Source organism: Melopsittacus undulatus, chromosome Z (genome assembly GCF_012275295.1).
Source record: "Melopsittacus undulatus isolate bMelUnd1 chromosome Z, bMelUnd1.mat.Z, whole genome shotgun sequence".
NCBI lineage: Eukaryota > Metazoa > Chordata > Aves > Psittaciformes > Psittaculidae > Melopsittacus > Melopsittacus undulatus.
This window is the reverse complement of record NC_047557.1, coordinates 39197355-39224533: the sequence shown is the minus strand read 5'-3', so window position 1 is coordinate 39224533 and position 27179 is coordinate 39197355. Positions and strand designations below refer to the sequence as shown.

At 41.4% G+C, this 27179-nt stretch overlaps 1 protein-coding gene across 2 annotated transcripts in view; it reads left to right on the top strand.

Annotated features, from left to right (window-relative positions):
* Positions 1 to 7689: 7689 nt before the first annotated feature.
* Positions 7690 to 27179, top strand: part of MAMDC2 (MAM domain containing 2) — a 58353-nt gene continuing 38863 nt past the window's right edge. For both annotated transcript variants that reach the window (XM_005154950.4, XM_031054424.1), the window contains exons 1-2: positions 7690 to 7808; positions 7920 to 8033. In XM_005154950.4, coding sequence (XP_005155007.1) covers positions 7778 to 7808; positions 7920 to 8033 — 145 coding nt within the window. In that variant the 5' untranslated portion in view covers positions 7690 to 7777. The remainder of the gene's footprint in view (positions 7809 to 7919; positions 8034 to 27179) is intronic.

Sequence of the window (27179 nt, the reverse complement as noted above, 5' to 3'; positions counted from 1 at the left end):
AGATTGACTGCAATTTCCATTAATACATTCAGGTGTCTCAGTACCAACCCTCAGCAAAACAGAAGTACTGGAGACCTCCACAGTCTCCACATGAGGTTTTCAGAGTATCAATCACCAGAAGCAACTTCAGTGCACAGAAGACTAAATGTACTGAGTCAAGGCACAGTATGTGGGAACAACATGCCAAACACACGTACTTTGTTAGTACTAAACCATACCAGGCTGTTCAGAGCAGAGCTTTCCAAAAGGTTATACAGAACCTGATCAATAGAATGTAAAAAAGTTTCCTCTCTGAGCCATCCTAAACAGCACACAGATGTACCTGCTATGCTGATGTGCTCGTGCCATAGATGGTAGTGGTCAGAGCTTTCTCCACTGCTTCAGCTGGCAGTTGCAGTTTGCTACTAACAATGCAATGTGATAGCAATCAGAAAGATCAAATAAAACTGCCAGGACTGTTTCCTGCTCATCTATTGGTGCATTTCCCTTTTTCAATGGCACATAAGCCATGTGGTAGCTGAAATAGCCAGCACAGTGGCTGGCTGCCTGTACCTTCTACCCTGCCTCTCTTTAGCTTTCTTTTAGGAATCAAATCCATCAGAAATTTTTGAAAAAAAGACATGAGTATGTCCAGTCCTTTTACTGCAACAAAGCCAGATATCAAAACTGAACCAAATATGACTACATCGTTCTGTTGTCACTCTGTGATGTATGTAGTCGTATCCTCAGAAAGACAGATCTAAAGCGACTTGTACCTTACTCTGTGAGAAACCCAGTGAAAGCTGGTGGAAGTATTCCTGAAGCATGACATACTTCCAGAGAATGGAGAAGACAGCAGCTGCAGAATCTGGCTCAAAAGCAAGATCAGTTGGTATTGTGAAGCACTGGAGGCAATGGAAAAAGGACATAAGAACTACAGATACACCAACAGAAAGTTAATCTGATTTGATAATATCAGATCAAATTACTGGTATTTTTTGTATTGAAGATAAATATGAAGTAAAAGAGATGCCAGGATTTCTGTATAATTCGACTTGTAAAGTGCCACACACAATCATAGTACCATTAAGACGTATATGTAGGGCATAAAATAATAACATTAACACATGTATATGAGGAGACTGAAGTATGCACACTGAACTGTGCTACAAGACTTCATTTCCTTGTCCAGCCCTGATGTCCTTTTCCAGTACCGGTGTCCAATGTCTGAGAACAAGTGGAAAGTTTGGATGTGCCTGGGCATGCAATGAGATCTTTTTACTGAGTGTATTTTCCAGGATTTCAAAATAAACACTGGAGAGGAAGGTGTCTGTAGCTAAGAGTGCAGACAGCTTGCAAGAGCTCAGACTTTAATCATTGCTCTTCTGCTTCCCTGGTGCTGCAGTTCATCTGCAAATATAAAAGGAGTAAAATTAATGTAAGGTAAATTGCAGCCTGTCAATCAACTTTGTCCTTAAAGCAAGCTCACTTAACAAGAGGATTTAACAAGAGACATACTCGGCCTTCTGCTGCCTTCTGATCTCTGCACAGCCTGTCTTAAATGGCAACAAGCAATGTGACTTACCCATTTCCTGGGTAGTTAGGAACAGACTGGGTAGTGCTTATGAATTAAACTCTGTGATTTGCAGAAGGCTTTTGTACTCCTCAGAAACTCATATATAATAATTAATGACATTTCTGGCATTTGTTTCCTTTGTAGCCTGATTAATATATGCATGATTATGTTACTCCCTGACATTAAGAGGACAGCCTAATTAATTTATCAGCAGGAAAAGATGGTAGGATTTCAGGAAGTGTGAGTTAAAAAGGTGCAAACTGGTTTTAAAAATGTGCTATAAAGGAAAATGGTCTGTACTATTCTACATACTTCTTGGAAGAGAGTCTAGTGGGCCACTTTGAGGTTTTACTCAGAGGTTTTTGATTCAGTAAATACTGAATACCTTTGCCTGGATTTTGACTCAGTTAGATGGTCTGCCACAATTTGGCTTACCTGGGCTTTCAGAAATTCTGTATCATCCTTCTCCAGTTCCTTTAAATTAATTTGCAAATCTGAATTACATTTCAAAATGCATCCACCCTAATCATTGGTCTCATTATTTTAAGTATTTTCTCAAATCTCTTCACACACTCTGCATCTACTGCATTTCCCTTTATCTTCCAAATATTAACTCCTATTTACATTTCTGCACACCTTTTCCCTTTAGAACATCCCATTCACACACATCTCTGCTACTGCGTGTCTTCTGTTACTTCCCTGGGTCCTAAGAGCTTACAGCAACCTGGAGTAGCCAATTTAACACATGGAGCTGTAAACGCTGATGGCTGAGGAGCTGCTCCATGTGCAGCTAAGCCATCCCTGCTAAGAACTACAACACCTTGAAAACCACTAAGGGAAACAACAAAGTATTAGCCACTTCAGCTGTTCTTAGCAGGAGTTCATATTTATCAGCTTGCTATTGGGTTCACCAGCTCTTCAAAAGTGGTGTAGACTGCGTAATGCACTATTTGATTCCGTATGTATATGTTGTGTAAAAATGTACGTTTTTTTAAAGCTGCAGGAGACATTTAGCTAATCAGCTGCCTTAGCATCGAAATTAATTCATGTCAGGTGCGTATATCTGGCTTCAGAAAGTTTGGCTAAAAGACCTGCCAAGAGTTTCTTTCTCTTTGAAACAGGAATAAATCAATTTATTCTAAAAGATTAAGTAGAGATACTAGTCAGCTAGCTGACAAAAATATTTCACATCAGATATGCTCCGAAATGAGATCCTTTACCTCTCTGAGGATTTTAGCTATGACAGCCTGGACCAGGGGAGAAAACGAAATCATAAGTGTGTATGGTTTTGACTAGATAAATCATAGCTAAAGTCTTCTTTAGCTATAGCAACAGAATGCTGTTAAAATGAAAATATGTATTTTAAACATTACTGAATGCCACAAGTCAGATCTGGCAAGTATGCTGTCTGCAGCCTGGATAAAGAGCTAATGCAGAATTTCAGTATTTGCACTGTAACAAATGAAGTGATCCTGATTTCTTTGTTATTTCTTACTGTTTGTGTTACCATAGCAATTAGCAGCCACAGTACCTCTATTAAACTGGACCCTGTACAAAAACATAAATAAAAGTAATCCTTGCCTCTCCCAAATGTTTTCTTTTGCCTATGAAAAGGGACAGAGGATAAAAAGACCCAGGCAGTAAATGCAGGAAAACAATCCTGCATGACTTATGTTTGACACAGCATACTCTGTTGTCAATTGTCTTTTACAGGTCTTACAGGAAAAACAAACAAACAAACAAAACCCCACAAAACAAACCACCTTTTAAGGAGGAACCTGAACTAGAGCAAGAAATCATGTGGATGATTATGGAGAAAGGTTCATGCCAGTGCTGAGGAAGAGCCAGCCAAGGAGATGGAAGTTCATGAAAGGCTTTGAAAGTGAAAGCAGGCAGCTTGTGTTTTAACAGGGTGGGAGAGGAGAGCTAATGGAGGGATGGGAAGAGAGGTGTCTGATGGTCAAATCTAGGGAACTGATCTTCTCTGTATCAGTTATTATGAAGAAGAGTGGATATGGGTGAGAGATGCATTAAGTCTTAACTGACTAATCAAAGGAAACTTGAAGCAAAGTACTGGAACAAAGGAAGAAGAAATTAAAATAGTTTTAGGAGAAAGCAAAGTGTTTCTTTTTGATTGTCCTACTTCAAGTCTGGAGTTATTGTATACATAATTCAAAACATTACTTTGAATATGGCACCGCATTAGAACAAAACATAATGGCACAAAATGTGTCAGATTTTGTTTATTTCTTCAACAGGAGTCTGCTTCCATCATCTCAAGAGATTATTACGCAACTGGCAGCCTTAACAGAGAGTAAAAACCTAAAAAGACTAAAACAAAATGGTACCTCCATCAAAAAGAGGAAAACATCTTTAGCTGATTCTCTTCTTTTTTGTGCCATATTTCTGAGCAAGCAGCCATTTTACTGTATTCCAACAGATTTGATTCCGAAGCAGATTCTGATGAGAGCCCACCTAGTTTTGCCAGCCAGCTGGAAAAAGTCATAATGTACATCCTTTTATTTTTTCTTTCTTTCTTCTTTTTTTTTTCTAATCTGTAACTTCCTTGACTTTAAGTTTATTTGTGTGGTCTTTGTTCACACTGCAACAGAAATGGGAAGGCAGGGCAGACAAAGGCACAACTGCAAAATTAAGGTGAAGGTCCTACACAGGCACCATTTCAACTTTTTTGGAGGACACTTACTGCAACAGCTGGAAGCTTCAGGCCTTTCTATATCTGGACTCCTTTTTTAGACAAAGAATCTAATTCACAGAAGGCTGAAGGCATGTGACCATAAGGAGATTTTGCATCCTACCAGCATCTTTCATCTAGAATATCAGGAATAAATTAACCTAAGAAGTGGAGATGGGACCAGGTAGGAGCTGTAGGGAAGAAGGTAACTCACTGAAAACATAGACAAGTGTTAATTGTGCACACATGAGAAACAGAGCCCTGCAAAAAAAGAGAAGCTGACCTTATTTCTGAAGAAACTGGTTCTGAAGCAATTAATGTCTGTAAACAAGCTGGATTTTGCATACCATAAAAGAATGAATTATGGGAATGCTATGTTTCTAAACAGAGAATGTAAAGTAAGTTAAAAACCTGTGGGTAAAGGGACAGTTTTGCATTTTGGGCTTAGTCAAATCCGTGAGAAGAGCACAGATCATGACTGGAGTCTGATGCAGAACACTCTACAGGAAACTACTCAAGGAGTCTGTGATATATAGGAAGAGTATAAACTGCATAAAAAATGAGCCAAGTCCTGGATCTCGTCAGGGCAGCACATTCCTTAGAGAAGAAGGAAAGTGGCATCCAGGCAGTAGGGGAAGATTTTGAGAGCTTTGTCAAGGTGATAATGCAGCTTCCGACATAGTTCAGAGCAGAGCTGAGGGAGCCCTCTCTTCTGGGGTGCTGATACTCTTCTACTTTCTCCAGAGCAGAAACTCAAAGAGGAGTTGGCAGGCTCCTTGTTCTGGAAACCACAGGTCAAACTGAGGGGAAACAAAACAAAACAAAACAAAACAAGTGTGCCTGTGCTGGTCAAGACCACCAGTTTCATTAAAGACCCAAATAAACTGAATGAGTTTCTAAGGGGTGAGGTTTTGCTACTAGCTGAAAAGAAACATTCTGGCAGAAGCCAGTGACAGTATTTTTGCCACTTGATTTCTTTGTCTGATATATCCAGAGAGGCATGGCATGTGTCCTTTGGGAAGGCAGAGAGTATGTTTGTTGACATTCAGAAACTGTTTCTGGACACACCAGTTCCACAGGCTGCATGTGGGAAGTGATTCAGTGGAAAATATAACAATTTCCTGATTTTATTGCGGGTGCTAAGGTTTGCTCACATGCTGTTTTCATCCAGCTGGAATGCTGGAGGAGTACAACCAAAGGTCTAGAAAGCATTCAGCGTTATCCTGCAAGTCATCTTTGTTTTTAAATTGGAGAGGCATGGGTTTGATGGATGGACCACTAGGTGGATAAGGAATTGGCTGGAAGGTCACACTCATAGGGTTGCAGTCAATAGCTCAACGTCCAACTGCATATCAGTGATGAGTGGTGTTCCTCAAGCATCAGTACCGGAACTGGCACTGTTCAAAATCTTTGTCAGTGACACGGACAGTGGGATTGAGTGCATCCTCAGCAAGTTTGCCGATGACACCAAGCTGTGTGGAATGCCATTCAGAGGGACCTTGACACGCTTGTGAGGTGGGATGATGTGAACTTCATGAAGTTCAGCCATGCCTAGTGCAAGGTCCTGCACCTGGTTCAGGGTGAGAACAAGTACAGCTACAGGCTGGGCAGAGAAGAGATTCAGAGCAGCTCTGCAGAGAAGGACTTGGGGGTGTTGGTTGATGAGAAAATGAACATGAACTGGCTTCAGTGTGCGCTTGCAGCCCAGAAAGCCAACTGTATTCTGGGCTGCATCAAAAGAAGTGACCAGCAGGTCGAAGGATGTGATCCTGCCCCTCTACTCTGCTCTCATGAGACCTCACCTGCAGTACTGTGTTCAGCTATGGCGCCCCCAACACAAGAGAGTCATGGAGCTGCTCAAGCAAATCCAGAGGAGGCCGCGAAGATGCTCAGAGGGCTGGAGCACCTCTGCTATGGAGACAGGCTGAGAGTTGGGCTTGCTCAGCCTGGAGAAAAGAAGACTCAGGGGAGACCTTAGAGCAACTTCTAATACCTAAAGGGGACCTACAAGGAATCTGGGGTGAGGCATTTTACAAGGGCATGTAGTGACAGGACAAGGAGGAATGGAATTTAAGCTGACAGAGGGGAGACTGAGATCAGATATTAAGAAGAAGTTTTCATTGTGAGGGTGCTGAGTCACTGAAGCAGATTGCTCTGAGAAGTTATGGATGCCCCATCCCTGGAAATGTTCAAGGCCAGGTCGGACAGGGCTTTGAGCAACCTGGTCTAGTAGAAGGTATCCCTGCCCATGGCATGCAGATTGCTCTGACAGAGCAGAGTTCAGGGCACCGCCATTATAGTAGACCCTGTGAGAAAGGGGATAAGGAGTTTTTGGAAAGTGAACTATGCAGCAAATATTGTGTAAATGACTATCAGAGCAAGAAACCTGAGACTGTCACTCTGGAAACCCATGAATGAGGAGTGTCAGTATTAGTATGTTTGGGGAAAAACTGAAAGAATTGCAAAGCAAACTTTAAATTGCCAGTGGATATCTCTAAGGTAGGTGCTACTCTAACCATCCTAGAAGGGACTGGCTGAAATTAAGGATCTGCTCTTTATGCACAAGGAACACTTGGGTAGGAGAAGGGTGGAGAGGGGGGAAGTGTAGTTAATAACTTTATGCAGGTTACAAGACTTTCCATAAACCTTTCACTGTTGTTCCCCAGAGCTAGTAAGCATCTCCTCCCCATAAGAATACAGCCTGTTCTAGGTACAAAACTACATATTCCACATCAAACACATTTGGGAGTCATGTGCTAAAAAGGCAGATTATGTACATGGATTACCTTCCCTCCATAATACAATAAAGACTGTTGGCCAAAAATTTTTATGGGCAAAACCTGAACTAGGCGAGGGCTGGAGTGATCATGCAAGGTATTACCAGGGCCGTGAGCAGAGCTGATTAGAAGCAGTATCTAAGTCCATTTATGGGGAAAGGCCCTAGGGGATTCAGAAAGGGTAATATGTGGTTACATCAAAGTTACTCAGGATTTAAAAAACCCTGTGAGTGCAAAGTGAAGCCACTTATCTTCTGCAGGTGGGCATGAGTGGGCATCTTACTGAGGTGTGTGCAAACACCTGTCAGTGGCTTACATCAGACGGCGCCAGACTTTCCTAGTGGTGCCCAGCGGTGGCAGCCAGGCCATGGGGACAAGCTGAAACACAGGAAAGCCTACTGAAACCTAAGAAAGCACATTGCTGTGTGGGGTGATGCACTCCAGCAGGCTGCCCGGGGAGGTTGCGGTCCCCTACCCTCGATGGCGCTCCAGCTCCGGCCTCCCCGACCCTGCTCAGCGCCGGGGGTGGGAGGAGCGGCCCACCCGGGGTGCCCCCGGGTCCTCTCCGCCCCTGCCCTTCCCTCCTTCGGCCGCGGCTCGGCTCCCTGCGCCCCGACGGGGTGCCGAGGGGCCGCGCTCACACCCACTATCGCCGCCACCGCCTGCCCGGGTTAGGCGCGGCCGCGCCCCGCGCTCCCGGCCGCCGTGCCCGCCCGCCACACCGCGCCGGCCCCGGCTCCCCAGGCGCGGAAGATGCTGCTGCTCTTTCTCCTCGCCGCACACGGTAAACGGCGGCGTGGGCCACGGGGTGTGCTGCTACGGGCTCGGCGGTGGCTGCCGACCCGCGGCCCCTAGGGCGGCCTTCCTGTGACGGGGACTCGCTTTGTCATTGCAGCTCTGCAGCTCTCCGGAACGGCGTTTCTCTCTCCTGGGTCGTGCAACTTCGAGGACAGTGCCTGCGGCTACGAGTGGGACTACGCGCATCTGCCCTGGGCACTGCACGGGGAAGGTAAGAGCGCTGCCGACCCCCGGGCGCACATCTCCACCCAGGCTTGCAGCCTACCTCACGCTCACAGCTGCTCCCGGGCGCTAGTGTCGTCCCCGGGCTTGCGTTGCTGCAGCACGGTGACGCGCTGCTCAACTATCCCGCGGAAACTGGCGCCGTCTGATCCGTCCCGTCTGCAGTTTCTTTCATCTGGGTGTCAGTCCCCTGACAATTGATCTGCCGGCGCTGCGGGGAAGCCACTGTCTGTCCCTGCATCCGTCTGGCCATGCCCCAGAACAGGTCTCTACTCAGGCTTCTGCAGGATGTCTCCAAAACCTCCTTCCTATTTCTTTAATATTGGGAAAAGGTGTCTCATCAAATCGGCTGTAGGTAACTTACTCTCTTCCTGTCAAATTCCTATGAAGCCACATTATTGTTTTTATAAACATACTTTGAGTTCTACAGAACAAGTGGCTGCACTCTCAGAGCAGGAGACAATCTTTGTGAAGAGTATCTTTACAACATGTTCAATTAAGACTTTTCTCCATTTTATGATAGCTCAAGTTCAATAGGAAAAAGATAGGCATTAGTGTCTCAGTAATTTTTCTTAGACTTTACAAAGGCTGTTGAAAGAGAGAACAAAACCCAGCCACTGTACAGAGCTTCCATGCAACTGTAACTCTCACTTGGTAAGTTCTTCATGTAGCCTCTTCCTTTTTGACAGAATCAATGGGAGCAAACCAAAGACTGAACAAAAATAAATACAACATGATTATAACTTGGTTAAAAAACAGTCTTGTTTACAGTGTGTTGATGACAATGTCATTCATAAAAAGAAAGCTGTGCTCACACAATAAAAGGGACTATGTGTTTTAAAAGTTTTTAAGCTCTAGAGTAGGTGAGTACAGATACAAAGAGATGGACTCCCCCTATTCCACCTCATTGGTTCCCTGTTCAAAACTGGTCCAGTTTTGTCATTCCACCTGTTACTCAGTTGATAAGAGAGCTTTTTAAAATTCTTTTGTTCTAATTTGTATCCAGATTTTTACCAAAGTAATTCACCTTAATTGTTAATTCTTAGGTTAATCATTAGGGTTTGAAAATGACTGAGAACACTAACTTAGAAGAGGCTGTGAGGATGGAATGAATAAAATAATTGCCTTTTCTCTTTGTGGTTATTATTTAAGTATACATATATTTTCCTGTATTTTTTAAGGTACTAGTAGAAATTGAGTAAAATTTAGTAGATTTAGAAATCCAGCTTTCATAGCTGTGCCTGTTAACATTATGCCCTCTTAAGCCACCTGTCTTGAAAGCCATGCTTCCTCCTTGCAGTTAACAGGGAGCCAGATGGTAGTGGTATTGATTCAGCTCCAAGGACTGTGAGATGCTGGGAGGAGTACCTGCAGAAATGGATGTGCCTCTTGTTGTGCACATCCATGCTGCTGTGCTTCAAGAATCAGGGGAATTTGATCAGAGATTTGGATCAGCACTAGCTGGCCTACTTTTATTTGGCTCACAGAGCCCTATTTTGGTTGTTGTTTGATTTTTCTATGCGATCATAAGCATACCAGTGGCTAGACAGCTTCTGTCATCTTGTTTTCCAGAGATATATAACTGAACTGTTATACTCTGGAAGCATATGTGGTATACCAGCTCTCTTAATAGGCATCGTTCTGTCAGCATTTCCATTATAAACCTTTTTTCTGCAGTCTGTAATTTAATAATAGTAAGTTGTTCTGTGCAAACATTTGGCACACAAGGGATTAACCTCTTCAAAAATATATTCACAAAATCATAACTAAACCTAGTTAAAAATAGTTAGTCCAAGTCTATGTAGCAGGTGTGCAAAACTAGTCTTCCTTTTGCTCTTTTACTTTTTTTATCTTGTAAAAACAGTCCTCCATTTGGCAGCACTGATCCCTGGTATTTGCAGGTCAGTGTATGTACATGTGGTAATGTACTGGGACAACAGAGGAAGTTGAGGATGGGAGTGGCAGCTTAGCTATGAATTGTTGCACTTCTCCTTGTGTTGCTTCAAAATTGTTTTATTATTTTAAGATATTACTTGTAATATAGAGTTATATACAGCAAATCTCTTATAGGGATTATCTGACTTGCAGTGCAAGTTCTTTTCTCTTTCAAATCTCTCAATAGTGTGGTCTTGTGCCAAAATGTCAAGATGATGTAAATATAACTAAAATCCTGCCCAGAAATTTCCACTCCATACTTGAAAGTTTTTTGCCCAGTTTCCAAACAAGCTAGTATCTTCTGAAGGGACAGAAGCGGAAAGGAATTGTGAAGTTAAATTCTGCTTTTGTTTACAGCTATGCATTCACACTTAAACAAATAGGTTTCTAAGGTTCAACTGCTTATTTAAATGTCTCCAGCTTCTCTTAGATATGCTGGTATTTCTGGGAGAAGATGGGTTTTTGGCATTTACTTTTGGAGCTTTTACGATAATAATAATAAAATGTGGTTTATTTGATTTTTTTTTTTAGCTAGGGTTTTTGTACCTATAATTGGCTCACATTTTAAGGCCCATTTGAATCAAGTGCAAAAGGAAAGTGAAATCAAAATAGTCAATGCTAAAATGGATAGCTATTTCACTCTTTGCTGCTTCACTCAAGACTGCCAGATCAGGCTGCAACGAAGTAGGTGTTTGCAGGATAGCAGCTACACAAGAAACAAATCAGGTCTTTTACTGTGATACCAACCTAGTGGACCTGTGCTGCCATAAAATTCTGCTTCACTCAAACTCTCTGTAAGCCTCAAGCTCTTACATGGCTCTGACTTCAGGAATAGGACCTTCGAGTATTAACATCAAGGTGCTCCTTTTAACTGTCAGCTTTTTGAGTCAGTCATTTGCTAACTTGGTGCTTGCATTTTAGAATCATAAAGATTTTTAGCAGAAAATTGCTGTGCAAAGAAAAACTTAAAATATAGAAACAGCTGAGGAAACATATTTCTTGCAAGCTTACCTATGGCTGAGAAGCACACCCAGCTGAGGTCATGGCCCAGGCTGGGTAAATATAGCATCATGCTGGAGGCAGCATGTTTCCTAATGTGCCAGTTCTGTTTTGGTGTAATCTGGGAAATCCTATGCAAACATGATGTGCTTCATAAAGTGGGTGATTGTAGGATACCAGCTACACAAGAAGCACAGTAATATCGTGGCTCAGGAAAAGAGCATTATCATGTAATCCTGGTTCTGAAATCTGATGAGCAACAGATGAATTTGTGTGTGTTATCAGTGGACCAGTGATAAGATCTGCAAGCTTGAAGTGATTTGCTTATACACATAAACCAAGGTGTCAGTGATCCATTTTAACTTCAGAGGTGTAGCCATGCTCCCATAAATATTCTTGCATTCATTATACCTCTGAACAGATAATTTATTTTTACAAATCCACATACAGAATGTAGGACAAAGATCAGACTCCTTGGACCCAACTAATAGATGAGAATTTCAGAAACCAAATCTATATCCATCATTACTGTGTTATTTAAAGATAGCTGAGAAGCTCAAATACCATGCTGCTTACCACTAGCACCTACAGGTATATTTCGCATGAGTTCATGTCCAGTTGCATTGGAGCATGAAGCTTTGCAGGTGCATAGTGGGTGGTTTCCACAGGAATTTAATTCTGTGTCACCTGTCAAATTTTGTATGATAGTATTTCATCAAATACTCTTGAGACTTTGTTTAACCAAATTGTGCATTTATTTCAGAGAACACATGTGCTTTGTAAGTGTAAAACAAATGAAGATACTGTACCTAATAGTGAGAAATCCTGAGTAGAGTAAAAAGTGAAGCCACATAGACTCACTTGAAGTGCCAATAGGAAACATAGCCTTATACCTGCTGCAGCCATTCTGCAAGATTGGATTTTGACATTTTTTGCTTTCCTCCCAGCCCTCTCCAGCACAGATGCAGCTATAACCTGAATGTGAGAACATCCAGCTCCTAGCATCATTACAGACAAGTTTCATTAGACACAATAACTATGACATGTCCTTTCTGTGACTCTGGACAATGTTTTTAGCCAAGAATATCTGTACAGCATTTGGTGTTCCTGTGTCTATGGGCATGTTTTGTTCTCAATGTTCCCTCATTTTAACAGAAACCAGTTTTACAGAGCTACAAATAATGTGCACTTGGGCTTTCAGCTTGAACTTTGCATTAATAGATTTTGCTGTGCTGCATCTGCTTGCCTGGATTTAAACATAAGATAATAAATTCTTCTACAACCACTGCAAGCCATAAGGAAGGTAGTTTTTTTATATAAGCAATGTGCTTCAAAATGCAAGTGGTCATAGTTAAATATTCCTATGCATTGCCAGTTGCCCTGGACTTGGAGCTATTTTAGATTTTGTATGGTTGTCTCCTTATCACCTTGACTCTTCTGTGGGGTGTTGTTGAGTGACTTTTGATATTGATGTTCTATAATTAGCTATGTGGCACTTAACTGCTAAAGCTGTAACTGGCAGTGGATACCACTGTGTGCATCTGGTTCTCATATGATCATTGAGAGCTCTAAATGTATAGTTTTGTGTCTGTTCCTTTCCTTCTAAAATTCTGGGAGTGTGTATTACTTCAGATGTTATGTGTCCAAGGATATACTTGCATTTCAGAGTTGTTTAATAATGTTTTTCTTCAGTATTCCAAAGGAGAATCACCCTTAAAAAGAGATAGATTTAATTCAGAAGAGTAACGTAATAAATGATGATATTTATACAAAAATAGCCTGATTTTCTTTTCCCTCAAACATGTCTACTTTTTGCTGCATTAGTCCAAGTCTGTTTCTGTGATACACTCAAAATGGGCATCCACCAGGGAACAGTTTATGGTAAGTGGGTAAGCAAGCAAGATCAGTAACAGCATCAGGAAACTGAACTTGTCCTTCAGGACATACTTATCATATATGATAACTACACTTCAGCTACAGTTTAAGATGGAAAATAATTTCAAGAGGCAAGGACAGCCATCCCAGGGCATCAGATAAATCAGGCATGGGAGCAGCAGCATAAGGAATCTCAAATCTAAACACTCCCTGCATAGCATTTAAATAGCTTGTATTTACAGCTGTGCTGTATGACTTAAAACTGACCTCCTTTGACCTAATCGCTCTCGTTTGGAATGCAACATCATTTGGTTGTCATATGCAAAGTAATGAGACAGGTAACCACTGGTGACTCTAGCTTTTGTTGCACAGCAAGCACGATTTATATCTGATGTGTTCTGCATTGTGCTCAATTACCAACAGATAGACTGGGACATCTGTAGTCTCATGTTTTTTTCCAGCTCTCTGCAGTACTTTCCTGTACATAGGCAAGGAAGCAATTTGAAAATATTAAAAAGGTGTAACACTGCTGGCTTTGTACAACCCTGAGATTAGACAAGTGGTCTCACATGTTCGTGATAACTGTAACAGGGAGCAAAGTAGAGGGTAATTGAGGGCGACTTGCACCAGCTTGTACCTAGCTGCGGCAGAACCAGGCTGGCATTCCACAGTGCTTGCTTGCTGGCAAGGTTTTCAGCTAATAAATCCACTCAGCTACAGGATTTTATTGGTTTGGGTCTTCCAAACCTGTAACCTGGGTATCTCTGCACTAAATGCCATGTGATAGAGTGGAGAAGCTATTAGAGCTGGAACACAGTCTATTTTGCTTTGAGTGATACTTAAAATGTTTGTCTTCCTGGCCAAAATACTTGCAGTTAGAGTGACAACTCTTCTTCCTAGTCACTCCCAAGGAGGAAAAAAAGAGCTGACTCTCACATACTTCTGGTACACTTAAGACTCTCATGCTTTTATTTCTCCTCCACTTCCTTAGTGACATTTCTCCTGTACACTCCACTTTGCCTACTCAGCCACTACTCTTGTTTTAGCAACTCATTTCTTCTTGCTATTTTCTTGTTCAGCTTGTCACCAGCAGCTTAACAGGCCTTGCCACAGCCTATCCATTGTCTTGCTAACACCAGCTGGAAATCAGATATTTTGCTTGCCCAGGCATTATCTTCTATCCTAGGCTTCTGGACAACAATGTTTTTATGGAACTATGCCCAAATTACAGGTATTAGCATACTTTTTGATCATTGTCAGAGACATGTCTTGTGCAAAAAAAAGATGGCCGAGAGCTCGTTATGTTCATGGAGGGCTTCAGCAGCACCTGCCTGTGCGTGACACTTTTCGACAAGTCTTGGCTTTCCACTTGCATAGGAGAGCAAACTAACCCTAAATTGTTATCAGTGAGTCACTGCGTGAGATATGAGTTTCAAAGCATTCCTCTCTTCCACAGGATAGTAATGTTTTCTGAAGTGTATTTTCACATACAGCCATTAATGACTCAGTGCTTAGAGAATCAACAAGCCATTTTAGTGCATTTTACACTGAGCTGTAGTGGCTGGCCATGAGGAAGGAGAAACATAAAATTAGTGATTACTGAATATACCTGCAACTTCCATCAACAGGATAGGTTTTGTTTTGCATGAAAACAACTGAAAATAAGCAATTTACCTCTAGAATCTGGGGAAAAAAACACCAGCCTCTAGGATAGCAAAACAGTTTTTGGAAGTTGTGATGGAGGCCAAATAACTTCACTCAAACAAACAACTTGCATGTAACCCCAGAGAAAAACTGATTCCCTCCAAGTAACAAGGTTTCTAACTCATGAGTAGGGTGGAGCAACTTGTACCATTCTCTACTACTGACACAGCACTGTAAACCACATTTACTAAAAATTGACCTGCAGCTTCATGTTTCAAAATACTGCACATTTACAGGAAAAACATTTCTGCACCTGTGTAGCAGCCACTCAGCCTTAGGCTCATTTAGACACAGCCTGTACTAGCTTTAATTTGTAATGCAGCAGCGCATACTGGTTACACAGCCTACCCAGAGAGACTTCAGTCACCATGGCATCTTACACATGTGTGCAAGGTGGCCATATCCTCAGTTTGCTTGAAAGGCTGTAGGGATCTGAGCATGTCTCAGACAAATGCTGGAGGGTGAGATTCAGCTTCCCAGCTGAAATTGCAGCTGTTACAGCTGGCTCTGATGGAGATGGATAGGGCTCAGGATTAGGAAGTCAGTCTAGATTTGTACAGTTTTTTTCTCCATTAATAGGAATTTAAATAGTATGTGCTCTTGCAGGGGGGTTGGACTAGATGATCTTTTGAGGTCCCTTCCAACCCTTGGGATTCTGTGATTCTGTTATAAACAGGATGGATACTGACCTTGCAAATATTGTTGAAATCTGATGAAAACAAGTACAAACATGCAAATCACTTGCTGAAAACAGCTAGAAATGTTTTTGATTTTCTTAAAAAATTAAAAATTTCAATGAATTGACCTAAAATTTCTTTATAGGAATTTCAGGGTGCCTGCATGGAGTGAGTTTTTGTATCAGTAAAACTGGTAACAGGCAGTTCTTTGTGGTCATTGCGGGGGTCATGTGTTACACTGCATAGTTATTTTCAGCACTGTCAATTTTCAGTATAAATTTTGGTCAATTTCTAATGCGGGTCAGGATCTGTAGTGAGGAAAGGTAAACTTGTGCTGAAGGGTGACCACAAACATTTAAGAAACATTTCTTCTAGTAAAAAAGACCTTGCATATGGTACAGACTGTTCAGAGTTGTAATACTATCAGCCTGAATATACACTAATAGTCTGATTATATAGGGTGCTAGCACGTGGAAATCTTTGAAAGCTTATTGAAAAAAATAAGCTAACACCAGTTGGAATTAGTTGTATGTGTTCCCTTTTGTTCTGTAGTTTTTCCGTTATATAAGCTTCTGAGATTTTTTATCCACTGCCACCATGTGCAATAGCATTAGTCAGTGCTATGATTCAATGACTGACTAAACTCATCAAAGGAAATAATTCTCCAGATTTCAGTAGAAATACTGAAAAGCATATTTTAAAAATGTTTTCAAAGGGAAAAAAAATAAAAAATTGTCTCTTTGTTGTATAAAGGCACCTGAGCTGAGATCAGTTTAGAAATAGGAAGTCTATGCTTTTCTTCCTAGAGAAGTAACTGGAAACAGCTGCTGAGGCTGTAGCATTATAAGCAATGAGAAGAAGCTGAAGAACAAGGGAAGAGGGCTTCCAGTCTTAACTTGAAACTTTTTCAATACTTCTTGCACCTATTTACATTTCACATACCTGGAAGTTCTGTTTGGTTTTTGTTTTATTTGTTTAACTTTTTATATGTTTAAGAACCTCGTAGAGAAGCTGATGAAGACTGAAAACTGGTTGAATGGTTGGGCCCACCCCAGAAGGTGGTGATTAATGGATAAAGGCCTGATTGGAGGCCAGTCACTAGTGGTTTATTCCAGGGGTCAATACTGGTTTCTATCCTGTTCAACATCCTTATTAATGATCTAGATGATAGGGTAGAGTGTACCATCAGGAAATGTGATGATGGCACAAAACTGGGAGGAGTGATGGGTGCATGGAGGGACGTGCTTGCCTCCGATGGTACCTCAACAGGCTGGAGAAATGGGCTGTCAGAAACCTCATGAAGTTCAACAAGGAGAAGTGCACCTGGGGAGGAGCAACCCTGTGACAGAACATGTGCTAGGGGCTGCCTAGCTAGAAAGCAGCTTGGCAGAAAAGGACCTGCAGGTGCTGGTGGATACAAAGTTGAGCGTGGGCCAGCAATGTGCCTTTGCAGCAAAGCCGACTGACTAATGGTGTCCTGGGCTGCGTTAGGAGGAGTGTTGCCCGCAGGTCAAGTGAGGTGATCCTTTCCATCTGTTCAGCACTGCAGAAACCCTGTCTGGAATATTGTGTCCAGTTCTGGCCTCCCCAGGAGAAAAAAGGTACAGACGTACTGGAGAGAGCTCAATGAAGGGTCATGAAGGTGGCAAAGAAACTGGAGCATCTCTCCTATGAGGAAAGTCATAGAGCTGGGGCTGTTCAGCTTGGAGAAAAGAAGGCTCAAGCATGATCTCATATAAATATAAATACCTGAAGGTTCTTGAAGATTCATTGAAGGTTCAAAGAGGACACAGCCAGGCTCTTTTCAGTGATGCACCATAACAAAACCGGAGGCGACAGGCATGGACTGAAATATAGGAGGCTCCCTCTGAACATCAGGAAACACTTTTTCACTGTGAGGGTGGCTGGAAGGTAGTGCAGTCTCCATCCTTGGAGATACTCAAAAGCCATTTGGATATGGTCCTGGGCAATTGGATCTGGTGGCTTTTGAACCAGATGACCTTCAGAGTTCCCCTTCAACCTCAACTAGTTTGTGATTCTGTGGGAACTTCATAATTTTTTACTGAAAGCTAACAAAAGCCCTACTGCAGTGGCCTTTCAGGCAGACCTCCACCCACAATGGAGAACATAGGAATTTCTCTTACCTTGTAACATAAGAATTAAAGAGAATATTGACATGAATGTGTATGTCTGAATCCATTTATGTATTTGTATATATTGAAACCTCTGCACACTCATTCAAGAGAAGACATGATAGTTTGTTGTAGGTTCTGCTAGGTGAAGGGTCTCTTAATTGTTGTTAACAGGATATGGAGAACTTGTTTCTTTCTGGTATTTTTGGGGCTTCATTATCATGTAGCTAAAGTTTTCTAATGCTCATGGCTCCAAGGTTTCATAGTAAACAGGTAAGTTAAGGTGCAATGCACTCTAATGCATTTTGCGAAAGGGTCTGTTCATTTCCTACTTTGTTTTGGTCTGAAGACTTACTGTCATGTGTGCTGTTTTACACATAATTGTTATCCTGAAGAGGTTTTAGCAAGGCAGTTCTGCTCCATCTAATCACTCTTGGCAGACCATTCTGCAAATGAACATCCTTGACTGAAAATACCGTCTCGCAGCTGTTCAGCCGAAGTGACTTGAGTTCATTTAAGGCCATACGACAGAGTTGACAGTAATTGGCATTACTGTTTAGTGGAGTCAGCAGGGAGGCAGATGAATGAATGGATGTAGACTCTTGAGTTGCTCTCAGCTCATCAGAATAGGTTCAGGCAAGTGATGAAACAGACGTTGATGCTGTCTGCTTCGCATCTGCTTGGGAAATAAAGGCCTTAGTTCTCCCAAGCCATATGTCCCCAAGATGACCTACAGTTCATTATCAGTATTTATTACTGTTGTCAGCTTTTTGCACATCCCTTCTTCTCTCCTTCCCCATGTGTCAGGTGTCAGAGAAGTGTGTTCTTTACTTTAAATGTGTAAAGACTTGTGGCAAGCAGTCACAAAAATTTATAAGCTCTAAGTAGGGGCTGGAACAGAACATATCTGTGTATCATGCCATGCTTCACAATATTACTGAGACCTTTTTTATCCCATGAAAATCATATCTGAGTACCCAGGAGTAAAGTGACAGCCAATTTTGTCATGTATGGTTATGACAGAGCAACAGTGAGAATCTGTAGCAGAGCTGGGATAATGCCATTGTTTTTATATCTTGCCTCTACAGTGAGTAATTTTACGTTACAGAGCCCTACAGTCTGGTGCCTTCTTTAAGTGTTCAGTAGAAAGTTGACTCAATGCAGGCAGCAAGAAAATGAGCTTTTAGTACTGCTCATGCTTTGCACCATTATTTAAGCAGAAGTATACTCCCATGGCTGCAAACAAATTTGGAGCCTTCCCAGTAATCAGGAGATAAGTGGTTATGGTTTTCCTGAATGTAAACTAATTTGTGCTAGTTTAAATTCCTAAGTAAATTTAAATTTCCTAATTTTACAAGAAAATGAAGGCTACCTCGAGTGCTAGAAATGTAATGAAAACTGTAAATACAAGCATCCTGGTACCCAGATTTTTAAAGTGTGCCAATATAGCAAAAACAAATATGTTTAAGAAAACTGGATTTATCAGATTTTTTTTTTGTCCCTTGGAGATACGCCTTGGAGATATGATAAAGTCCAGAGCACAAATAATGATAAAATCTGTCAGTATGCAGAACAAAATCTGTCTACAAGTCTGTGTCAGTATACTGGTTTGCTTAGCATCTGCATCTGCAGTTGCAGATTCAGCTTCAAAGTACTGACTATCAGCAAACCAGTAATAAACAGCTTCATGTATATCCTAGAAAACTTATATGTAGCTATATGAATGCTTAATTTTAAGCTGTTGCTTACAGCATTTCAAGCAGGGTGAGCTGCAGAATTTCAAATACGTATGCATACAGCTAGGCAATGCTAATCTAAGCTGTTGCTTTGTGTAAGATTAGTTGAAGTTTAGTTATTACAAGCAGGAGGAGTTCAAACTCATGAAGTTTTACTAGCTTCTATATAGCCATTGCTTTGCAGTTTAATTCTTGCAAGGCTTTTTGCAGAGGGATTTATTTCCTGGCCAAGAATATTCTTGTGTGCTTAAGTGGAAACATGAGAAGATTTATACCAACACCAGATTGCTCTCTAAATACAGCCTCTTCCAGTGTCTATTTTAAACTGAAAGTGTCAAAATGGAGAGTTATTAGGGCATTACCTGTAGTTTGTTTGAAAAAAAATGAGAGAACTTTGCACAGTGAAGTTGTCATATATGGAAATAAGATGAGTGGTATGTGTAGTTTGATCACCACATGTCGGTAGAAACCAAAGAGCTGTAATCAGTGTTTGTTTTTATATAAAAAAGCACTCATGAATTTGGAGTAGACTTTACAGCTGGTGGGTGTTCAGGCAGAAAATAGTTACATGATCAATCATGCCTTACTAGCAGAAGACTCCGATCCTTTCCTATGCTGGGTCATCTACATCTTTTTCTGTTAGTTAGCCTTTCCGTTGTCACTTAGCTTTTGTGCTGTTTCTTTTTGATATGCCGTTTTGTGCTTTTTGTTAATTCTGCACTTAGAAGGGGACTGCTATACCTCTACTCAACCTGCAAGTTAGTCCACTATATTTAAAAGAAATGACCTAGCTACTTACTGCAAAATTGCATGTGGCACCCACTTGTTGGCTGAGGTATCTCTGTTTGCTACTGAAGAGAGAAAGTGAGAAGAAAGGAGGAGCTCTAGGTGAAACCATGAGCAGTAGAAGTTTCAGAATAAGTCCATGGTTTGAAAATGTTCAAATGATTCTGTAGAAAGAGAGAAAAAAACCCAAACTTAACTTTGAAGCTTGCTGGAAACTTAAATTGTTGCCTGATGGACATCTGCACTGGCTGAACCTCTTTGAGGCCTTTTCCAGTTTGGTTTCTAATTTCTGGTTTATTTAGCTTGTGTATGACAGGTATCATACTGCAGTAAACTCCCTGAGAGGGAAGGGTGACACTCTGAAGGGTCTTTGTAGTAATAAATTGCTCTGACATGTTAGAAGAAGTCTACCTCTAAGATCTTTTGGAGGGAGGTGTTTCCACTATACCTGCACAGTGGGTCTGTACATTTCACTGGTTATTCTTCTGACATGTTGCTGAGGAGGTTGCAAGATGTGCACAGGAAATCTGCTGCAGGGTTTCCATTGTTACTCCTATTACACATTGAACTACAGACATGCATGAGCATGGGTGAGTCTAGAGTGACAGAGATTGTCTCAAGTCATGAAGGCATTAGACAGATCCCCGTGAATCTCTTGAGAGAGGGGTGCTGAAGGAGTCCAGGTCAAGAAGGAATTGATATGCACCATGGAATTTTTATACTAGACCTGAAGTTATGGCTCTACTTTTTAACCACTTTAGCTTTTCCAGAATTTTATGGAAGTGAATTTTCAAAAAACAAATGTTAAAGCTTTCCCAGAAATCCATGAGAATTATAAAAGTTATTAAAATACTGAGGCCTCTATCCCAGCTGTTTCTGCTGCCCATCACCTGTAGCCGATAGTAACAGCCTTGTGTCAGCAGCATGTCTGCAAAGACCCATAACCAAAGAGCAATAACCTTTGAGGGAGGATGAATCCTTTTATATATTGAAAAGCTGCAGTAACATTGCCTTGGGACCTTCTCTTCTTCAGACTGAATGAGCCCAACTCTCTCAGCCTGTCTTTGTAGGAGAGGTGCGCCAGCCCTCTGAGCATCTTTGTGACCCTCCTCTGGACCTGGCCCTCCTCTGGACCCACTCCAACAGGTCCACATCTTCCATGTTCTGGGAACCTCAGCTTTCTGGGCTTTCTGGGCTACAAGCGCACACTGTGGGCTCATTTGCGACTTTTCCTCCACAAGTACCTTCCCAAGTCCTTCTTTGCAGGGCTGCTCTCAATCCAATCATCCAGAAACCCCCCAGTCTGCACTGATACTGGGGATTGCCCCAGCTTGGGTGCAGGACCTCACACTTGGCCTTGTTGAACTTCTTGAGGTTCACATGGGAGCAGTAAGTGAGTGTGTCAAGGTCCGTCTGGATGGCATCCTTTCCCTCAAGCAAATCAATGCCACAGCTCAGCTTGGTGTCATCTGCAGACTTGCTGAAGGTGCACTCAGTCCCTCTGCCTATGTCACTGATGAAGACATTAACCAGTACTGATCCCAGTATGGACCCTTGAGGGACACCATTCTACTGGTTTCCATCAGGACATTGAACTTTTGATTATAACTCTTTGGATGTGGCTATCTAGCCATTTTTTTATCCATGAAGTAGTCCACCTATTATATCCATATTTCTCTGCATCAAAGATTGTTCCCAGTATCTGAGAATTTCCTGAGGTTAACAAATGGCTGCTATTTTTTAATGTAATAATTAATATCTAACTCATCTTGTGCAGGCCCTGAAATTTATTGAACCTCATTTTTATGTTCAGCTATGCTACCAAGTTTCTTTCATAACTGGCACAGAAATTACTGCAACAGGTCTATCTGATGAGTACAGACCTGTTGTAGTATATTCGTAGTATATGTAACTTGGCTGCAGTGGAATTTTCTTTCTGTTTGTTTACACACTACATTATGAGGATTACATCTGTTTGCATGATCTGTTGCCCAGGTTTCTGTATGTTGTGATTCTATGGCAACACTTGTACTAATACACAGTATGACCATATAGGCAAACTAAAAGGAAAGTTTCACCTGTCCTGGAGTAGAAAGTATACTTCTCCTTTACAATTAATGTTTATTAAAAGGCCTCCCTGAGGCTAAATTCTAGCACTTAATTCTGAGCTGTTGTGGAAGGGCATTCAAAAAGGTGAGGTGTGATTTTATTTGAAAATTCAAGCCATGATGCTACAATGGGAATCTCCTTCATCATTGCTTCTGCAAAAGAAGTAAATGATAATATTAACCAGCCACTCTCAAAGTATGACTAGTTTGGTTTAGCTCAAGTTTGTTTTGATACAACCAGGAACTCCCACAAGAAGGGTAAATACCTTTAAAAAGTGGCCCACAGTTGCTTTTGAATGAGAAAGACTTGCTAAACAATTTAATTGTCCTGTCAAATGTCTATGTACACTTTTCCCCTGAAAGGAAAGGATATAAAATGTTCCCAGAAGGAAATGTTGTTAGGGATTTTGGATGTCCTGGAGATTCAGTGGAGGAGTAAAGAAGGTAATGAGCCTGACAGAAGACACTATTTATGCATTGTGCAGGTCACACCAGCTATATCAAGCCTGCACACTGTGTTCTGTAGGTGAGTGCCTGGTGGGGAATGTCTTCATCAGTTTTAATCATGAAAATTACTCAGTAGGGAATGGCAATGTCTGCCTCACATCCTGCAACAGAGGACTGCTTTCCTGTCTAAATGAAGTTGCTTAATGCTTCTTGTGACACATTTCCTCCATGCCAAAGAATAAATGTTACATGCCAAGAGGTCCACACGTAGGTGCAGCAGGTTTTGGCAGCTGCCAGCCACCTGCCTGTCGCTGATTTGCCTGTCTTCAGGCTTGTTCGCCATACAGTTATTTTGCATTATCTGGTGGCAGCCGCAGGGTTTGCTTAACATAAAAGGTAGCTTGTACTTGGAGTTTCTTTCCAGTGATCCCCTGGCAATTCCTCGGACCATGAATAAACAAAGTTTTCAGTTGATACCGTTTGGTTTCCACTTTTGTAGCTGATACAGAAGTTAAGTCTTTGCATAATGCTAAATTACTTATGGAGGGAGACACAAAAGTAACTACAGGTTTATTCTCCCATTAAATAGCTAACCAGAGGTTGAGCCACCCAGTTAGATCAGTTTTCAATAAGGCTCTCCGGGTTTAATTTTCTCCTGACTGGTCTTCATGTGGCACAGAGATGTAGAGGAAGAAAGCAGGCGTAACATTTGTTGTATGCTTCATCTCCTGGACTCAGTGTATATTCTCCTGAAACAGCTTGGCTCATGAGTCTGAGAATAGCAGGGAAACAGAGCCATGTTCCTCCCCAGAGGGTTGCGAGGACAACCACGGGCATTTCTTGAGGCCAGTTTCCTGGCTTTAATACTCTATACTTTGCCTCAAGAGTCAGAAGCATAACAAGGAAACAATTCTTTTATGGGTAAATATAAAAGATATTGCAGACTTTGATTTTTCTTTTAAAAAGGATTTCTAAAAAGCCAGATGGGGGGGAAAAAGAATAAATTCCCATGGAAAAGGAAACAAAACAGAGCACTTTTAAAAGAAAGGAAACAACCATGCATATGAATATCTTATTGGTTGCTTTCCTTGTGTTACATGCTTGTATCGCTTGCTCAAAAAAAAAATTAATTTTTTTTTGATTCTTAAAAATTTGCAGAAGATGTAGTTAGCTGTTTGCATGGTGTCCTGTATTGACACACACCCGTCATTATAATTTTTCTTTTTCAAGTGAAAAAAAAAACCCAAACCAAATAGTGAAGTTCTGGTTGCAGTGAACTTGTGAATTTACTTTTTTGCTAAATTGTGAACGTGAATATTTTTATCCTTAGGTGATTACTGTATACTACATCTGCTTGAATCAGCTTCTTGGTAGTGTCAGAGACCAGGCTTTTGATGGCTGGTGTGTGAGACCTTGTGTTTTCCTTTTTTTTTTTTTTTGTTTCCCCCAAGTTCCCAACAGTCATAAATATTTCCCTTGTTCTCCAAGATGAAACTTGGCAAGCATCTATTCTTCTGACCTAGTTTACTGTCAGCTTTTGAGGTGGGGAGAAGGAACAGCAGCTCTGGGATTTTCAACCTCTCTGTGCTGTGGAAATGGGGCTTCCTGCTGCTCCACATTAAAGGGAGAGGCTGAGGACCATGTCAGAAAGCTGCACTGATGACACATTCCATGGCAAATGTGTCTTGTGTATGACTTCCACTGCACCTGTCAATGTTGCTTGGTTTATAGCTTGGAGTAGAGGCTGCAAAAGACAATCCTACACTTTCACTTTTAAGAGAATGGCAGCATATGTGTGATATTTGAACCTAAAATAAAAGTTGTGGAGCCAGTCTAATCACTTGTTAATACATAATAAGGAGTTAATTGCCTCTGTAATTCTAGAGATGTTCATTGATGTATCTCGGTGAGCACAACTGCAAATTTATTCTGTAAACAGTGAGCTTTCTCTGTGAGCAGGCATCACAAGTTCCTGTCTCTGCACAGTAACAGGCAAAACTGGTGGGATCAGCTGCTGGTACAAGTTTCTTGACATCAGAAACAAAGCAGTGAGTCACTGCCAGTGACCAGCCACGCATGCAAGGGCTTCAGCCAGCGCTGTCAAGTGCAGAGAGCAGTGTATGGGAGTGCTTGCATGTGCTCAGCATGAGCCCCTGACTCCAATTCCCCCCTATAGGCTGTGTGTTTGCAGAAAATATTCCAGCAGAGAATTCACTGTTCCTGGGGAAACTGTAAACATGCAGAAAATGTGTGGGACCAGTACTGAATGTGTTCTTTGACTCTGTGTGAACCTTGGTTACACCTTCAAGTGTTCCAGCATTTGCTTTGTCTCAAACAACTTATGAACTATACTTTATGGCACACACGACACTAAAAGGCTTTCTCAGAAAAACTGGACTGTTTTTAGAAAGACCACACAAAGCTTGGTAGATGATAGAGCAAAGCTGTTTCTGCAGGGTTTATTTTCTGCGTGGTTTCTTTTTATTCAGGATAAATACATGCTGCTCATCCGTTGTTACAGTCAATACCACAGCCACCTCAGGCAGTCCTGAAAAATGGCAGCAGTGGCTGGGAGGGCACAGGGCGAGTGTTTTCATGTGCTCATTTTGCACTTAATTCTTCCCTGCTCATCTGTCTGGGATCACTGTTGGATACTAACAGCCAGCTGGGAGGATGTTGGGTTGGATCTGCTGGGCCTTTTGGGATCCTTTGATTACATTGTGAACAAGAAATCGGGGTGCACATTTGCAAGGGAACTGTGCCGTGTGGATAGTGTTAAGTGCCCAGTGAGATTTGGCAGCCCGAGTGTGCGAAGGTAATTTAATCTAAATGGTCTTTTATGGATCTGTCTGAAGTTCATTAACATCTGGGTGGTCACCTTAGGCTATTTAGGATGTAAAGTAACTAGAAAGAGGCCTAATAGACAATAATCCAGTAGGGGAAAACCAAATAATAATAATAATAATAAACCCCAAACTAATGAGGGCCTATAAACTCTAATACTTTGGAAAGTAAGTAGGCTTTTACTTACTTTGGCAGCAAAATTGGAGTCAGTGGGGATATCCTGTAGGAAACTGTGTCATGAACTGGCAGAGTCAGGTTGATAGATTTTTTCCCAATGCCCAGTTTATATCTCAAGTGCTATTTTTATCTTGATAAATTTGTCTTATATAGATCAAATATAATCTTATAAATACCCTTGCAAGCTAATGCCTGAGGTTATTACTAAATATTCACGGGAATGACATTACAATAAGTGCTGAAATTTGCCAAAACTTTCACTTCTGAAGTCATCTGGGGGAAAAAAGCCAAACAGAAATACGTGGGGCCTGTCTGATAATCTGCGATGACAAGTGCCCCTGGGCAGCTGGAGAGCATGTGAAGTGGCTGCCTGGAGGAATTTATTTGTTGACAATTGCCTAGTGAGGGGAAACAGAGAGGCTACCACAACGTGACAGATGTGAAGAATGGACTGGGCCAGACAGATGGCAGAGCCCTGTGCATATTCAGGGTAACATCCGATGGCCTGAGAAGAATTCAGATGTATAAGGTGGTTCACTGACTTGGACTCACTCTCAAAGAAGAATTTGACTGGCTGTTTTAATTAAAACAAAACCCAGCAAAGCTAATATTATCAGAACTCTGTTTATTACAGTCAGCAGTTAGATACCTTGTGGCAGGCAAAATACTAGTTTCTAAATCTCCTAAATGCCTAAACATTTACAACATTCATTGCCATCTGTTTCTCACTGTTCCCTTAGACTGGAGTTTGCACAAGGAGTTTTTTTTTTTGCTTTAGATACAAAGTTATCCTTATGATTCTGGATAGTCCAAATGTCTTGCTTGGAGCCAAAGCTCCACAACTGAATCTCCTTCCAGTAGTAGAGACGGCAGCCGCTGAGGCAGAGGGGAGAGAGCCATATGACTCCTCCCCACAGAGGGCCACAGCATCCTGTAAAATGCTTTGTGAGCTTCTGAGTTTTGAGACCAGCACTGAATTTATCAATGCCCAGTTTTCTGCAATCCCTGTAAGAGCTATAAGGTCATTATGGGATCAATGATTACATACAAGGGTTTTTTTGGAGAAAAAAGCCCCAAACCAAAACAAACAACCAAAAACAAACAAACAAAAAATCCCAAAAACCAAAACCCAAAAAAACCCCACCAACAAACAACTCAGAGCAAACTTTCATTCCTGCCTTTTGATTTGTATCATTTCATATTTTAAGATTATCCACTCAACAAAGAGGGATAGAGGGTAATAATCGAAGAATTAAAAACAAAGCTCAGAGTAGCCTTGATAGGTTGAATTCTAGGATTCCTGGGCTGCAAAATTAGCTTCTTACTTAATTTTGCCAATTTAAACAGTTTGTGTTTAAGGGTACTCAGCCAAATGTTATCATTCATGTGTTTTGAATGGAGCGCCTTTCAAGGAGTAGGGTTATGACTACAGCCACATGCTCAGCTACCAATGGATGTACTCTACCAATAAGTATGAATATGTATCATTCAAAGTGTACTTTCTGCTTGAAGGGAAGAGGTGGGAAGCTGGGTCTATTATACTTGAATGAAAAACCCTTTGGTGGACACCTCTGGACATTAGGGATTTGATACCTAGTGAATGTGGTGGTACAACAGGTTATACTTAAAGCGCAAATGTAGATTTCAGGATTAAATGTACAACTACTTTCCATTCCCCTAAAATGTGCATGAGATGTTTTAGAGATTACAGTTAT